The sequence below is a fragment of the Cucumis melo genome, chromosome 2 (genome assembly GCF_025177605.1).
Source record: "Cucumis melo cultivar AY chromosome 2, USDA_Cmelo_AY_1.0, whole genome shotgun sequence".
Lineage (NCBI taxonomy): Eukaryota > Viridiplantae > Streptophyta > Magnoliopsida > Cucurbitales > Cucurbitaceae > Cucumis > Cucumis melo.
In genome coordinates this window covers 1,299,251-1,315,151 of record NC_066858.1, presented here as the reverse complement: position 1 = coordinate 1,315,151, position 15,901 = coordinate 1,299,251, and the positions used below count along the sequence as shown (strand labels likewise).

The 15,901-nt window shown below is 31.8% G+C and overlaps 2 protein-coding genes across 2 annotated transcripts; one reads left to right on the top strand and one right to left on the bottom strand.

Moving 5' to 3' along the window:
* Positions 1-314: 314 nt before the first annotated feature.
* LOC103492237 (uncharacterized) lies at positions 315-4,998 on the bottom strand. Its single transcript, XM_008452529.3, has 5 exons — positions 4,622-4,998; positions 4,351-4,499; positions 1,669-1,830; positions 1,243-1,358; positions 315-630 (listed from the first exon to the last, which is right to left on the bottom strand). The coding sequence occupies exons 1-5, from the start codon at positions 4,869-4,871 to the stop codon at positions 603-605; spliced, it is 705 nt and encodes a 234-aa protein (XP_008450751.1). The 5' UTR covers positions 4,872-4,998; the 3' UTR covers positions 315-602.
* A 4,811-nt stretch (positions 4,999-9,809) lies between these two features.
* LOC103492236 (kinesin-like protein KIN-14U) lies at positions 9,810-14,026 on the top strand. The gene is made up of 10 exons (XM_008452528.3): positions 9,810-10,731; positions 10,817-10,900; positions 10,986-11,147; positions 11,236-11,342; positions 11,426-11,601; positions 11,687-11,851; positions 11,943-12,161; positions 12,279-12,316; positions 12,572-12,699; positions 13,026-14,026. Exons 1-10 carry the CDS (start codon positions 10,557-10,559, stop codon positions 13,659-13,661), a joined length of 1,890 nt encoding a protein of 629 aa, XP_008450750.1. The 5' UTR covers positions 9,810-10,556; the 3' UTR covers positions 13,662-14,026.
* Positions 14,027-15,901: the final 1,875 nt, after the last annotated feature.

The following is a 15,901-nucleotide window of genomic DNA, read 5'->3' as shown; positions in this document are numbered from 1 at the left end:
TTGGTGATTTGGTGTACTGTTACGTCTTGACAAATTGTAAGTGGTTGAAGCTTTATGTAATTGCTTTAGCTATTTGCTATTCCACTTCCCATTTCTATAAAATACATCCAATGCCATATACATAAAGACCCTGTTCTTCATAATCACACCAAACACATCAAAGATCACCATTTTAGAAAAGAAAACATAACCAACAAGTAACTACGATTTCAGTTGGTTCCCAGACTCTTGCCTCTTCTCACTTCAACAGTTCAAAAAGCAAGCACACCGATTGGTTCCTAGCCTAGCTCACTCGTAAAAATGTACCCAAGTAATTTCGTGTATTGTCTTCTCTTGTATTATTTCCAATGAATCTTTTCTGTTATTCATATTCCTTCTCTTTTACAGTACAAATGCACACTAGTTTGAAAATCTCATAACCTTGAAGAAGTTATGGAAGATCCCTTTATAATAAAGGGCGTGGATTTGATGCATTGAAAGAAGAAGACTCAACATATCATAATCCAGAAAACCAAATAAGATAAAATAGAATGACGAATAGAAAAAATTTCTCATACATTGTCAATCATTCATACAAAAAAAGGCACATGCAAGTTCTCTTCTTATACAGTTTGATCCTTCCCGCAGCACCTTCAAAACAACAAAAAGAATTGAACTAATCAAACATCTTTCAAGCGTAACGAGCTCTAGAGAATAAGACAACATGAAAGGGATAAGTTTCAATAAATCAAATTTTCAGTTAAACGAATGAGATGCTGGATGATGACGAAAAAGAGAACCTTTTCGACGTTTTGAAAATATTGTCTATCCGGCAAAGTCTTGGTGCAAATGTACACCTTCCTATAGTTCTCATAATCTTTCATATCTTTTGACCAATTAACTTTCGTAACTCTTTTGGTCTGAGCATATATTCTCTCTTTTGTAAATGTCATACATCAATAGAATTTGTTTCTTAAAAAAATAATAAATAAATGCCTAACGAAAAAGAATTAACATTCCTGAGATTAGTTAAGCATCAAACAACGAAACTTGCTTGTACTCTATCTAAAGCATAGCAACTCTTGGGGAATATTTCATAATTTACAAAGTTTTCTATTCGCTAACAGATTCTTCTTTCTGATTTGGTCTGTTTTTACCTACGAATAGAGGACTAATAGCAAGTTCAACAAAGAAATATTTTAGGTACTACTGCAATTCAGTGAATAATAAATGGAAAACTGGTACGTGTTCTAAATTAAATACCGTTTATATCTCTTCTTTGATCCGCAAGGACAGAGAGCATTCCGGCTTATCTGGCCACTCTTGGCCAAATTTGACCTAGCTAGATCCAATGGATTTGAACCCACCAGTTTCTGGACCTAATAAACACATGGTTTGTAGAAAATATGATTAGTTGAGCATTGTCACATTTGTGTAAGAAAGAAACAGATATTATATTTTATAAAACTATAAGAGTATACAAGAAGCAGAAGACAGGAGAAAAGAAGCTCCAAGCCCTTCTTCCCAGTCCTCACGATGGTAGAAAAGCAATAGGAACCGAGTCTTAGCCAGTAGTAAAGAAAAAAAATTGAATGAATCCATAAAATAATTAAAAAAATTTGGCTTCATAAAGTAATTGCGATAATGAACTTCATTCTTAACAACAGGGGACTACATTTAAATTTCTACCTCGGCAATGCTTGTTGGCAAAGGTTTTCCTTCTTCCTTTAGCTTCTCGATCTTCTTTTGTGCTTCTTTAGCCCACAAAAACTTTGACAACGCATTCTCAACATCAGCGATTGTGCAGTTACAATTTTTTGCTGCTTCTTGCTTTTGGCTGGTTTGGATGTTCTAAAGATCAGGAAGCCTAAGATCACAATCAGAGAACTTATCCAGAAATGTAAATTAATATTAATATGGGAACTGTTGGAAAGAAACAACGGTTAGAGAGTGCAGAATGCAGAACACATTTCTTTCTTTCTTTCTTTTTCATTTTCTTTAGAAGATAAAAGAACACTAAAAGGAACCGCTAGTTTTTTCTTAAACTCATATAGGAATGCTAGTAGGAAGGTAGGATAGAATTTGAGATGTTAGTAGGTATTACATTCAGTGTATGTTGGCGATTAGTTAAGGTGAATGAAAAGGGAGGGATGCAATATTTTGGTGAGTGAAACACAACTTCAGAGAGATCTCAAAAAGGGGAGGGTCCAAGTACCTCGAATTTTAGCCAAGTAATTACAAAAGAAATGTCGGAAAGAAGATACATTTTTCTTAGAAGATACAAATTCTAAAAGGAGTGAGATGGATCCAAGCAAAGAGAAAAACACATTTTTCCTCAAAGGAATGTAACCCTAGTCATCTCAAACAAAACAAAATAACCAAAGAGAAAAAAATGTTTTCAAAATTGCATCACATAGACCCTCAAACCCCTAACGAACCTCTATACGATTTTCTTTATATATATATATATATAATAAAAACTTGAATCCTATTGAAAGAAGGGGCCCACTATGCAAAAAAGAACATATAGAATAATTCAAAAGGTCCTCGAAAATCAAAACTTAAAGGGAAACAGGAAATCTAACAACGGACCAAACATCACCCGGGTCCCTTTCCAACCCTATAAACACTCTATCATTTCCCTCTCTCAAAGATCCCACAAAATAGCGCTCGCACACCCCAACAAGCCAAAGAAAACAGTTACTCTCTCATAAGGGCAAATGGAGGAGGAACTCCTAGATCATTTCATGATGAGCTAGCAAGAAATGAAACGGCTGAACAAAGTCACTAGACTCACTACAAATGCTCTTGTGAACTCACAACTCCAAAGGATACGATCCAAGTCATCATCTGCCTTCCAATAGAAATATTGGAAAGAGCACCAACATAAGATGAAATCTTCCTCGCGAGCCAATCAAGGTGTTAACTCTTCCGTGTAAAACTTGCAATGTAAAAAACTTAACCTTTGTAGGAATCTTAATCCTTTATAGACCTTTAAAACTGACTCGTCTAAGGGAGACGAATCAAGAAGGCAATGAAAGAAAGAGTTACACGAGAATCCCTTTGAAGGATTGAGACTCCACAACCTAACATCCTTTCTCCCTTATCTAAAGACAACCTCTTCAAGCAAGGTCAAACAACAGGTCACATCCCTCGCTTCCCTATCAAACAAAGAGCAATAAAAACCAAACAAAAAGGACAGGGAGCTCCTCGACCAAACTAAAAAATTGGACACCTAAAGAATTTTATAGGAGACGAGTGAAAGAGATGTGAAAACAATGCTCAGAAGGGTCTATCCCCTGCCCCCAGCTTTTCCCAAAAGTAAATATCCTTACCCTTTTAGACCACATGACAAACCAAATGAGAGAAAGAAGAGAGCTCCTTAGGAATATCCTTCCCTAAGTTTCAATATGTGCCTTTAACTCCATGTAGCAGCCATTCAAAAGAACGAGGCCCAGACTTGGTAGCCCTGATCCTATCCCAATTTCCCAGAGAGAAGAATTACTCATGGGAGAACCACCGCAACCATTTAGCTAACAAAGCTTTGTAATGGAACCTTAAATTCCCAATCTCTAGACCCCTCAAGGCAATCGACCTCTCAATGACCCCCACCTAGCCAAGTGCAATCCTTTTCTTTCTTCCTCCCCTTCCCACAAGTTACACCTACACATCAACTTTCTTATATATAGAAACATGAAACTTCACCAAAAAGTCTATGAAATTACAAAAGTCTTCGAAAATGAAGCAAAAAAGGAAACATGAAACTTCACCAAAGACCAGAGATCACTCAAGTCCTTTTCAACATCATCAGAAGCTTCTTATGGAACACTTGGATGGTGAGAAACCATCAAAGTTTTGGACTGGAAAGAAACTACGTTTACCTAATTATCCATATCTTTTTTTCCAGTGGCTTCTTGGTCTGTTTAACAATATGCTATGCAGTTTATTCTTTAACAGATACATGTTGCTAAACGGAGGTCTTTCTAGTAAACCACATTAGGCTGAGCGAAAGCTTTCATTCCCCTTTCCTACGTTCCATTTGGGTTTCATGGCAAAAAAAAAAAAAAAAAAAAAAGAGCAGAAAGTCGGTAAATCTTTTTTTTTTTTTTTTTTTTTTTTTGAGGTATCGGGAGCTTGAGAAAAGAAAAGTAGTATGTGCTAGAAAATTCAGAAAAGAGACCCCATTCAGATGTTTTTAATCCGCAAAATGAAAAAAAGAGGCAGGTGAAATTGATAAGCAGTAAAATAAGCAATCCAAAATTTTTCCTAAACTAAAGAAAATACTCCAAACATGGACTGCACGGTTACGTTACGATCAGACAGAATGACTTCCCCACAAAAACTCGAACAAAGTGAAGAAAAATAACCAACCTCTCCAGTGGCATCAAAACCTCCCAAATAGCGAATAATTGCTTCCTGCTTCTCAAAAGCATCTGCAAAAGTTGCTTCACTACTTCTTCCCACTATATATTGCTTGAATGCTCCCACTCTCCGGGCATTTTTCAACTCATCAGCAAACCCTAAGAAAAATAAATAGTTCTTAAAAAAATTGTTAAAAAAATGGCCAATCTGTCGCCATGTTTACGAATAAAATCGTGCAACTGAAGAAATGGAACGGCAAGCGATGGGAAATGAGGCGTACTGAGGAGAGTAAAGGACTCGGAGCTGATGTCAGTTCCTTCCGTAGTAGTTTTCTTCCCAGTGATGACTCCCTTGATCTTGTCCATCCACGAACCATGAAGCTGAGTCGTGGAGAATATGGATCGGGATTGTAACAGAGTCAAATAACAGTTATGAGGATTGTGATCGGAAGAAGAGACGGGGAAAAACAAATTTGGGTTCCAAGTGGTTTTCTTGGACAATTTGATGAGAGCTCGAGAGGATGAACGCATGGTGGGAAAACAAAGGAGTTTTGAATATCGGCTTCTTCTCCTGGTTGATGTCTTAGGGTTTTAGTCTGTCCGGAGGTTTATGACGGCGAATATTCGGGCTGGGCCGGCGACCAATACACTTTTTCCTTTTGAGTGTTTTAATATTTACTCATTTAATTTAAAAATATATAAAAAAATAAAATAAAAATAAAATAAAATAAAAAAGAGAGAGAAATTCTCTCATTTGATAAAATATTTTAGTCATATAATAAAATTTTAGATTTTATCAATGATAAATATTGATTGAGACCGATAGGTAGTAATAGAAGTCTATCATTTTGTTTAGTAAATACTTTAATTTATTTTACGATATTTAAAAATGTCTCATTCAAAAGTTAATGATAATAACATAATTAACAAAAAAAAAATTATATACATTTAATAGTTTCTGTTATGTATACTATATAAAGATAATAAAGTTGAGAGGGGCTATATGAACCAATACTAAATTCGTCGGTAGTGTAATTACATATATTGATATAGTTTAATATCATATAACATTGGAGTTTTACGTAGTTCTTGTAAGATGGATATGTGTTTCATGTCTTCCGGTATTCAAATCTAATAATACAATTTGGTAAAATTTTGATCAATTTTATTATTAAGTTTTTGGGGTTTGAGAAAATTATCAAAATCAGAACATTCAGAAAAGTATTTACACTTCACATCAAATAGAGTATAATAAGTTTTATATTTTAGTTATATAGAGTATAAATATTTTGTCAATAGATACAAACAAACTCATATGTATATTTTTATTTTTCCTCGTTAGTTTTGTGAAAATCAAATGAGTCAAAAGAAGGGTGCTTTAATCGTGCAGCTTTGAACTTAATATTTCCCATGTCGTTTGAGCTATACACAACATTTCAATTGGAATTTTGTATCATGAAGGGAACAAATCAGTGAATATCTGTTGCACTGATGGTTGACATGAAAAAATTCAATAAGAGGGTTCGATTTTCCTCAAAGAAAAAAAGATATTTGCACTTCAACTAATTGATTGCTTATGTAGGTTTCTTGACATTTACTCGTATCTTTTCGATTTATTTTTAGATTCAAATTTTATATATCACGATAACTAGAACAATACCATATGTAATTTCTTTAACCATTTTTCGACTTGATTTTTTTTCGTGCATATATGTTATGTTTCTTTAATATCACATTATACTTAATAGTCGATCACTCAACATTTTAAAAAACGTAAAGTATAACGTTACTTGACATCAGCATTGAAAAACCTAAATTTAGAATCTATAAAAACTTCTCAATTCCAACAATGAAAAATTTCAACGAATCTAGAAATTTTAAAGTCAAATCAATCGAAAACATTAAAATAAAAAAAATTATAATTTTGTAAGGAAAAAATAAAGTCGTATTTAATTATCAACTACCCATAATAACAAATTTTCAATCACCAACGACAACAAAAAACATTCCGCCTATGCAATCACAATAACATGCTCTACAACATTATATCAACGTAAAAACGAAAAAAGAATTGATCCAACCCGACCCGATAACTTTTCCTACCTACGTAGGGATGCAAAAGCATAATATTCAACAAATAATGGTATTTTTTTCAAAGAGTTAGTGTTGGAAGGTTGTGTGTGTGTTGGGTGCAGCTTTGATAGGGAAGTGGAACCCACGTTTTGGAAATTCTCTCTCTCTCTTTTTGTATTATGAAATTCAGCATCTTTGCATGTGATGTGAATCCTTTTGTCAGTTTTTTACCCTCATAATTACCCCACCCTTCACCGTCAACGTAAAGTCTCCACCGTAAAATTGTTAGAATATTTTTTTTTATTTCAATATTATTTTACTTCTCTCTTATGTATAAAATACTCATTTTTATTTTTATATTTCGAATTTTGTTTATTTGATTTTTAAATTTCATGAACTCTCTCGACAAAAAATTATCTAGTACTATAATAACCACGTCTCTCTAAATATTATTTAAAAATTTCAAATTAGCTATAGTAAATATTATTTCAAAACTTTAAATGTGATACCAACATTTATCGTTCTTTTATTATTTACTATAGTATTCACTGTTTTATTATCAAACTAAAATATGCTACATACTGAATATATATTATTATAATCCAAACTAAAATAATTTACATAAAAAACAAAAATTATTATAATCAAACTATAATAATTCACTCAGTGCTCAAACGCTCATTTAAAGTATTGTTTTGATATTTATCTAAGGACAAATTGGATGTGGTAGTACTTTTATAGTAAATAATTAACTGTATAACAATACTTTCGAAAAATTGCAAATCAGTGAAATCTATTGATAGTGATAAACTTTTTCGACGATAAATATCTGTTAGCGATTGATTATGTTGTCTATATTATTGATGGGTTATACCACGAGAGTTGAATCTAAATTTCACTGTATTTACAAAAAAAAAAAAAACAAAAATGTTTTATCTTTAATTACTTTAGACGTGATTACTATATTTGCAAGTTTTTTTCTTTCAATAATGTTCGTTTCCATCTTTGTACTCTCATTTTTAGTTAATTTTAAATAAATACAAATAAACGTATCAAAATGGTTATTTTCAAATATATATAGTTGAAGACGAATATAATAACCAAATGAACTAAACCTAAAAGTATAGAATCATAAATTGTATGCTTTCCGTATGCACTCGAGTTGGAATCGTCCTACCTAATTATATAGTGCCACGTGTCCTCCTAAACACGTGGAAAGCCTACCTTTAGGGTTGTATGGTAAGGAAGCTATGAGCAGTGTAGAGAATCAACAAAGTAATTTATTTTGCTTGGAGTCAAAGTCCAGCAAAGATTAGATGTGATGACCAATCAATCTCTTCTTCCAAACCAACTCATTAACTACAATTCTCTTTTACTTTATACATTTAAAATTGTTTTAGATCTCATGAACTAAACAAGTTTTGAATAATATTTTTGTTCATTGAATTTCTAATATTTTTAAAATCATTTTGGATTTCAATGTAGTTTGTTTAAGTACACGCCTAGAAATAGGTGAAATAATCCCATCCAATTTGAATTGTAAATGGAAATCCACTTTTTGATGTATTGATAAAATAAAAATAGTAATTATTCTTCAAAATATCGTGTTTATTTATTTATTTTGAGTTCAATCATGAATCGAAAGGGAGGAATTGAGAGCTCTAATATCTTAATTAAATGTTACATCTTGACAAGTTCAATTATACTCAAACTTGTCAAAAATTAGTACTTAAAATGTCGTCAATATTCTATTCATCATACTCGCATCACCCTAAGTTCAGGAGCTCAAAATGAGCTTGAAACTATTCCGTTCTCTTTCTAAGAGCTTCTCTTAGACCTTACGTGACATTTTACGGCTTATCTAACCTTCGTGAAGTTGTTTAATGACTCAAGCTTATTGAGATAATTTGCTCGTTGGTTCAAAATTACTAATAGCATATATATTATTGATATCATTAATGGTACTAACGTTTTCCCTCCATATATTAATAATCAAAATATTAATGAAACTTTTAAAGATTATAGATATTTTTAAACAAAGTATACATAGTTTCTAATAACAATTAAGGATAAGTGTATTCTTTAATTTCTATTTTTGAAGTTTAAAAGTATTATCGAAATTTTGAGATATTTTCATTAGAAGGGAGAAAATTGAAAGGGTATTTTTCTTTTTCAAATATAATAAAATTACACAATATTTACACAAATAATAAAATATCACTCAAGTTAAAAAAAATGATTTACAAATATTTTGTATTTTTTTTTTTTTGGAAAATTTCTCCAAAAGAATTTGTGAGATGAGAAATTAAAAAAATTGGTAATAAATTATCAAGCAAATCCTATTCAAAAATTGCTTTAAGCAATAAAAAACATTGATTCAATATTATAATTATTTCACTTTTATGTAGTAGATTTACATGAAAGATGTTTGTCTCATGAATTGTGATAATGATTAAGCTTTCCTTCAATAAGAACTCTCTATTCATGATTAAGCTTTCCCATTTTCAGATATATTTATTTCAAATTTTGGTCAAATTAAAAAATAAAATAAAATAAAATAAATGAATATCTAAATTAAGTTTGTTTCTATAAATTTTGGATCCTTTTATATTGTATACACACTCATATTTAAACATTTATTTTTATAAAAAGTAATTAAAATACTTTGAATTTATTTTTACTAAAAATCATCTATTAAAGTGCCAAAAATACACCTATACTTAATTATGAAAAGGATCTTTCCTTTGAGATGTTATTTAATATAGTTAGTTATTGTTACATCATACCATGCTTGATATAATATATACATTTCAAATAATTTTAATATTATGATATAATATTTGAAACATTTTTAGTTATGTATATCTAATATTATGAAAATGAACACCCTAATTTACCGTATTGAATAATTGAATACTCGAATATACCAACGTGTTAATACGAACATAACTCTATTAACATAGACATTTACTATCGATCTCAAAATTTGAAGTCCTCAATTGTAAAGAAAAAAAAATCGACTTACTTATATCTTAATAGTTAAAATATTTTCCTTCCTTTTTTTTTTTTTAATATTATTTTCTTCTATTAACATTAATTTTTTTTATGGAAAAAACTCTTGAAGGGGAAGGAACAAAAAAGCATTATAACCGAAAAGGACATTATTTTACTTTATTTCACTTTTTGCCCATCAACTCTCTCTTCTTAAACACCAAAAAAACAAGAGTAAGTAAAATATTAATTATAATTATTACAAATTATTGATAATAATAATAAAAAACAAAACTTTACAGTTCAATACTTGAATGGATAGATCTTGACCAACTGAAAAGATTCTTTCAGACTCCAACAAAACAATTTTTTTTTGGTGGGGAGAAATTTAAGGAATAAAAATTATATTTTTTCTTGGTGGTCATTCTTGTCCCCCCAGATGTTAAGAAGTTTTCACACAACCTCTCAATCAAAGTTCTTGTGGAGTGTTCAATTATTGAAGCTTTTCAAAATTTCTCTCACCACCCACCTACTTTTTTTTTCTTCTAACTCCCTATATTTCTTAGTTTTTTTATAGTTATTTTGAAATTTTTGTTCTTGTTGATTCCATTCTTCTTCTTCTTCTTCTCTTTGATGGGTTTATTCTAGGGCTTTTCTTTTCTTCTCCCTTTTTCTCATTCTATTTGTACTTCTGTCCCAAACCCTTTTTAATCTTAGTTCTTCTAACCTTTTTTGATCTTGGGTTTTGTGAAGAACTGCCCCATTTCCTTGGATTTGAATCTATTTTCCCTTTTGCCCATTTTCACTTCACTTGCCTTTCCCTCTTTCCCTGTTTTTGGAGATTTTGTTGTGATGATTAATGTTTGTCTTTCTAGAGAATGAACTGTTCTCATTGTCATTTTCTTTTTTATTTGAAGAATCATTCTTGGTTTTAGTTCATTTCTGTTGATTTTTTCATTTCTCTGTTCTGTTTGGAAGGAAAGTTGGGTTGTCCTTTGTTTCTTGAATACTGCATTTCTCCATTAGAGGATCAGCTGTTCTTTTTGTTTTTGTTTTTTTTTTGCTGTTCTTCCCTTTTTTCTTTTCTTTCTTTCTTTAGTAATGTTCATTTGTGAAGAAAAAGAATAGATCTTATTGTGTTCTGCTACTGTCATGGAGTCAATGAAATCACTATCTCCTGTGGAATCAAACTTGGATTTCTCTAATGGAATCCGTTCAACTTCGATGTTGTCGGATTCACCCCCGCTCACAGCTGTTTATACAGATGTGGATATTGTACCTGAGCATAAAAATGCTGAGCTCCATCAATCAATGCTGAATCTAGAAGGTAAGTTTTTCTGTAAGAGAGTTATTGTAATTAATGTTTTGGTTATTCATTGTATAAATGGCTGGACTGATTTAATTATCTCCAGGTGAAATTGAACAATTGAGATTGAAGCTGAGGGCATCGGACGAGAAACGGAGAGAAGCTTTGAATAAGATTTTAGATATTAAAGGTAGTTAAGAAATTAATGTTGAACTCTAGAATGTAGTTGCTTGTTAGATCATGAACTTGAACATGGTAATTCAACTCTATTTCAGGCAGCATTCGTGTGTTTTGTCGAGTTCGCCCGTTCCTACTGACAGATCGGAGAAGAATTTGTGATCCCATTTTGGTGGAGCAAGATAAGGTCAGGGTTCGGTCGTCAGGAACTAAAAAGGAATTTGAATTTGATAAGATTTTCTCCAAAGAAACATCCCAAGGTTAGCTCTAATCTACCATTGATGTGTGTTTTGATTGAGTTTTGAATTGTAGTTAAAGTTAGATCTTTATTCTTGAAACACTGGGCAGAGGAAATCTACTCTGAGGTGGAACCAATAATCCAATCTGCTCTCGACGGTCGAAACGTATGTATAATAGCTTATGGTCAAACGGGTACCGGCAAGACATATACCATGGTCAGTAATGAAAGATTGCTATAATGTTGAGGAAATTCTATTGCTCTAGTGTTGGCAATTGATAAAACGTGACAATCGAACAGGATGGGAAAATGGAGCAGCCAGGTATAGTCCCCCGTGCTCTCGAGATGCTCTTTCATCAAACCTCCGTCGGTGCTTCATCTACTGTGACGTTTTCCATGAGTATGTTGGAGGTTTACATGGGTAGTCTTAGAGATCTTCTGGCCCCAAAAGCAGCCTCAAGAATGTATGAAAAATGGTAAATCCCAAGATTGATCCATATTGCATTCAACTGGTGACCCGATTATTGATTTGCTTACTATGATTGGCTAACTCTACTACAGCAATCTCAACATTCAAACAGATCAAAAAGGATTCGTTGAGATCGAGGGCCTAACAGAAGTCCCGATTCCTGACTTCGAGAAAGCCAGATGGTGGTATAATAAGGGAAGGCGGGTTCGATCTACTTCATGGACTAATGTGAATGAAACATCTAGCCGATCGCACTGGTGTGTTTCTCATCGAATCAGTACTCCCTAACTTGTTCCTGGATTATTTTGGCTTGATAGTTACATTATCTTCTTAGCTTCATATATCTAGCTTAACGAAGGTCACCATTTATCGCTGCGTGGATGCTTCGAAAGCTAAAACCGAAGTAAGCAAACTATGGATGGTGGATCTTGGGGGAAGTGAGAGATTGTTGAAAACTGGTGCGTGTGGTCTAACTCTCGACGAGGGAAGAGCGATAAATCTTTCACTTTCAGCTTTGGGTGATGTTATTGCAGCTCTAAGGAGAAAGAGAGGTCATGTACCTTACAGGCAAGTCTTGTGTTAGTGACATGAGTTTATCGTATTGTGTTCGGCAAATGTATGTGTCCCTTCAACCAATGAAACTTGTTTTTCTTCTGAGTTCTGTTTTTGTTACTTTGGTTGCAGAAATAGCAAGCTAACTCAAATACTCAAAGATTCCTTAGGTATCTTCTTTATGACATTGTTCCTTACATATTACTTCAGCTTGTGAAACTGTTGAAGGGAATAAAGGGAAAAGTTGAATCTTTTTATGATCTAATTATGAATCCATGATCTCAAACTAATTTAAAGTATCAAAAGAATCAAGATCATCCATTTTATTTTTAAATGAGTATACAAACACATTCTCCTTCTATGTGATTTTTGCCCAACCCTTTTTATATATATCCTCTCAAGTGACTTTTGAACGAATCGTATAGGTGATGGTTCAAAGGTGTTAATGCTTGTGCATTTAAGTCCATGTGAAGAAGATGTTGCAGAGACGATCTGCTCATTGAGTTTTGCGAAGAGAGCACGAGCAATCGAGACAAATCGAGAACTCCAGGAGGTATATTTTTAAATTTCTTAGACCCACTACTTTCACCCGTGAGCTTCTTTCTTTTGCTAAATAACCTTTTAAAAATTATTTTCAAAATAAAAACCAAAATCTGAAAACTATAAAAAGTAGTTTCTACCACCTGTTTGTGTATTTGGAATTTGGCTAAGAATGCAAACCTATTCTTAAGAGATGTGAAAACCATGAAATTGTGAAGAAACAATCACAGTTATAAAAATAGAAGATTTATATATATATCAAACGAGAGGCCTTAGTAATTTAAATGTGATTCTGCTTGGTATTATTGGAAAGTGAGTCCTTTCACCTTTTTCAATTAGGACTTGAAGAAGCAAAGAGAGAAAAGGATTGCAGAGTTGGATGAAAGCATGAAGGAAGCTCAAGAGGAATGCCAAAAAGTCAAGAACCAAATACAAAAGGCTGAGTTTCTATTATGCGAAAACAAGAAACTATTGTCTAGCGATCATCATCCACATGTCAATACTCCGGAAGCGAACCATATAGTGCCCGTGGAAGATCGGAAAGAAGTCACTAGCACTCCAAGAAAATCTAAAGTTCCAAGTAAAACTATCGTTTCCAATTCATTGCCTCGTTTCATGACTTCTACAATGGCGAGTCGCCAACGACAAAGTGCCGCAGAAAACAAAATAGTGACGGGGAGGGTGAAAAGTTTGAGATTTGGAGCAAGAAGCTCTGTCCAATTCTCGAGTTCCCAATCCATAAGCTACTCAGATTTTCGTATAAGAGCAAGCCTACAATTATCTAATAAGAAATCGCGGTACGTAGAACCCGACACCCTCTCAACTGAACCTCCTCAAGTCAATGGCTCAGAACCAAAAAAGGATCCATTGCCATTGTCACTGCCATTGCCACAAAGCAAATTGGTAACTTCATCTGATTCAAACTTGAGAGTTATGCTTTCTCGTCACCGAAGAAGGATGTCTGATCTAATCTAACCGTCAAAAGATTGGAAAGAAATTTGTTGGTATATGATTCTTATCAAGTTTTCCCCCCCTTTTTTTGGTTTGTGGTGATTTGGAGTGGTGGTTTCATTGGTGACTTGCTGTGTGAAAATAGAGTTAGCAAAAGAGAAAGAACATAAAAGGAAATAGATTTTAGGGAGGAGGTTTCTTAATTTGACTAATTGGGCCATTGGCTGTGTTTGGCTTTGGGGATCTGTTGATATTTTTACATGATCCTTGTGTATCTGGCCATTTGTTTAGGTTTGTTTTGGTTTGGTTAACTTTTTGTTAACATGATATTTGTAACCCATACAAGGATGATAACTTTCAAATACTTTTACTTGTATGCTTTGTTGGTATGATCAGTTTCCATAAGATTAGTATATTTCTTACCAATGTGTTTGGGCATACCTTATGGACTCTGAATAATCTTTTTACTATAAAATTTGGTTGTTTAGCTGAAGTTCGGTGAAAAAATTGAATCGAATGGTTTGGTTCGATTTTTCGTTTTCATAGGACACTCGAGACCTAAAAACATATTTATTATTATTGATAAAGTATATTCAGAACTGAAAGTTTATACATTTTCATTTCATTATAAAAACATCAAAGTTTATATGGTTGTAATATCATTGTTTGCAACTTCCAGGATTGGATATTGTGTTGGTTTATCATCCGGGAGGAACAAACCCAAAAGAAAATTGGTTATTTGGGAGTGTCCTGTGAAGGCTCACTTAATTGGTTCAAATTGAATGAAAAACTCAATTTTATCCAATTATTTGTTGGAAGATCACTGGTGAGATTTATTTGTTTATTTTCAAGTTTAATACTTAAATTAGTTAAAATGAATCACGTAAATCTAGGTATCGATTTTTTAATAATTTTCATTACAAGGAGATTTTGTGGATGGTCCAGTTACTTGTGGTATGATATGGAGACTTAACGAATATGATACATAAAATGTTGTTATTTATCAAAGTAATTAATTTTATTATGTTTACAAATCTCTTTTTTTAATTATGAATTATTCATGGTCTATTTAAATGCATTTTTTCTTTTTTGAAAAAAAATATATATACAGCCTGATTTGTTCACTCCTTGGTATACTTCAAAGATGATTTGGAGATTTTTTTTTCACTTCAGAGTGTGTGATTTGTGACTCCTCGATAGTTTATTTCCAATAATTAGGGTTTATTTTGGAATAACGTAATTTTAATTTTAGTTCATCTTAGTCGATGAAGTTTCAAAAAAGGGTCAAAATATACTAAACAAATATTTTTTTTATGAAGATAAAAAAATGGTTGAACTTTTTTAAACTACGAAAACTTTTAAAAGTATGGAAAACAAAATTAAATTAACCTAAATCCAACCTTTTGAAACTATAAAGATCATAATTTAGAAATGAAAATCATAATTTTAAAATTAGAAAGTGATATAATAAAGTATGTGTACGCACTCGTATTGTAAAGTTACATTTGATAAGTATTTGGGCTCTCTACACAAACACCTCCCACCTCTAAATTTCTTGGGCTTACATTTGAAAACTTATTCTTGAAATTTATAATTTGACTAAGAAATTTACAAATTTGATGGAAAATATGCTTAATTTTTAAAAACAAAAAACGAGACGAATCCATCAATTTTTTTGTCTTAGAAAACTTTAATTGTTATCTTATACTCCACCTTCCTACCACAAATTCTCATTTCGTCAATCAAATTTTTTTTTTAATTCTTAACCAACTATCAAAATATTAAAATAAAAAATGATATATATATCTATCTATACATTGCTCCTTAGCTTTCAAAAGGAAAAATTGTAAAAAATGACAAATTTGACAAAATATTTACAAAATATAGCAAAATTTTAAATTCGGTCAATAATAGACATCGATAGATAGTAATAGAAATATATCAATGTTTATTACTGATAGAATCTGAAATTTACGATAATGTTGTAAACATTTTAATTTATTTTACTATATTTAAATATAAATTATTAATTTCAAAAACATATTTTTTATTCTTGTATTTGAAAATCATAGTAACCAAGTATAAACTTCAAAAACACAAAATCAATAATAATGAAATCTTCATCAAAAGGGGCCTACTTGTTTTCATTTCATTGCATATCATATCATATAATATAATACAATACAATATAATACAATACAATATAATATAATACAATATAATATAATATAATATAATATAATATAATATATTTAAAATTTATT

Bases quoted from the DNA above. Each gene is read 5' to 3' on its own strand.
- LOC103492237 (XM_008452529.3), bottom strand. From the start codon at position 4,871: ATGCGTTCATCCTCTCGAGCTCTCATCAAATTGTCCAAGAAAACCACT. The intron at 1,831-4,350 runs GTTGGTTATTTT...CCTGATCTTTAG, and splicing joins GTTTTGATGCCACTGGAGAG to AACATCCAAACCAGCCAAAA. The intron at 631-1,242 runs GTATTTAATTTA...GTTGTTTTGAAG, and splicing joins TCAAAGAAGAGATATAAACG to GTGCTGCGGGAAGGATCAAA.
- LOC103492236 (XM_008452528.3), top strand. From the start codon at position 10,557: ATGGAGTCAATGAAATCACTATCTCCTGTGGAATCAAACTTGGATTTC. The intron at 11,852-11,942 runs GTGTGTTTCTCA...TCATATATCTAG, and splicing joins ACATCTAGCCGATCGCACTG to CTTAACGAAGGTCACCATTT. The intron at 12,700-13,025 runs GTATATTTTTAA...TTTTTCAATTAG, and splicing joins CAAATCGAGAACTCCAGGAG to GACTTGAAGAAGCAAAGAGA.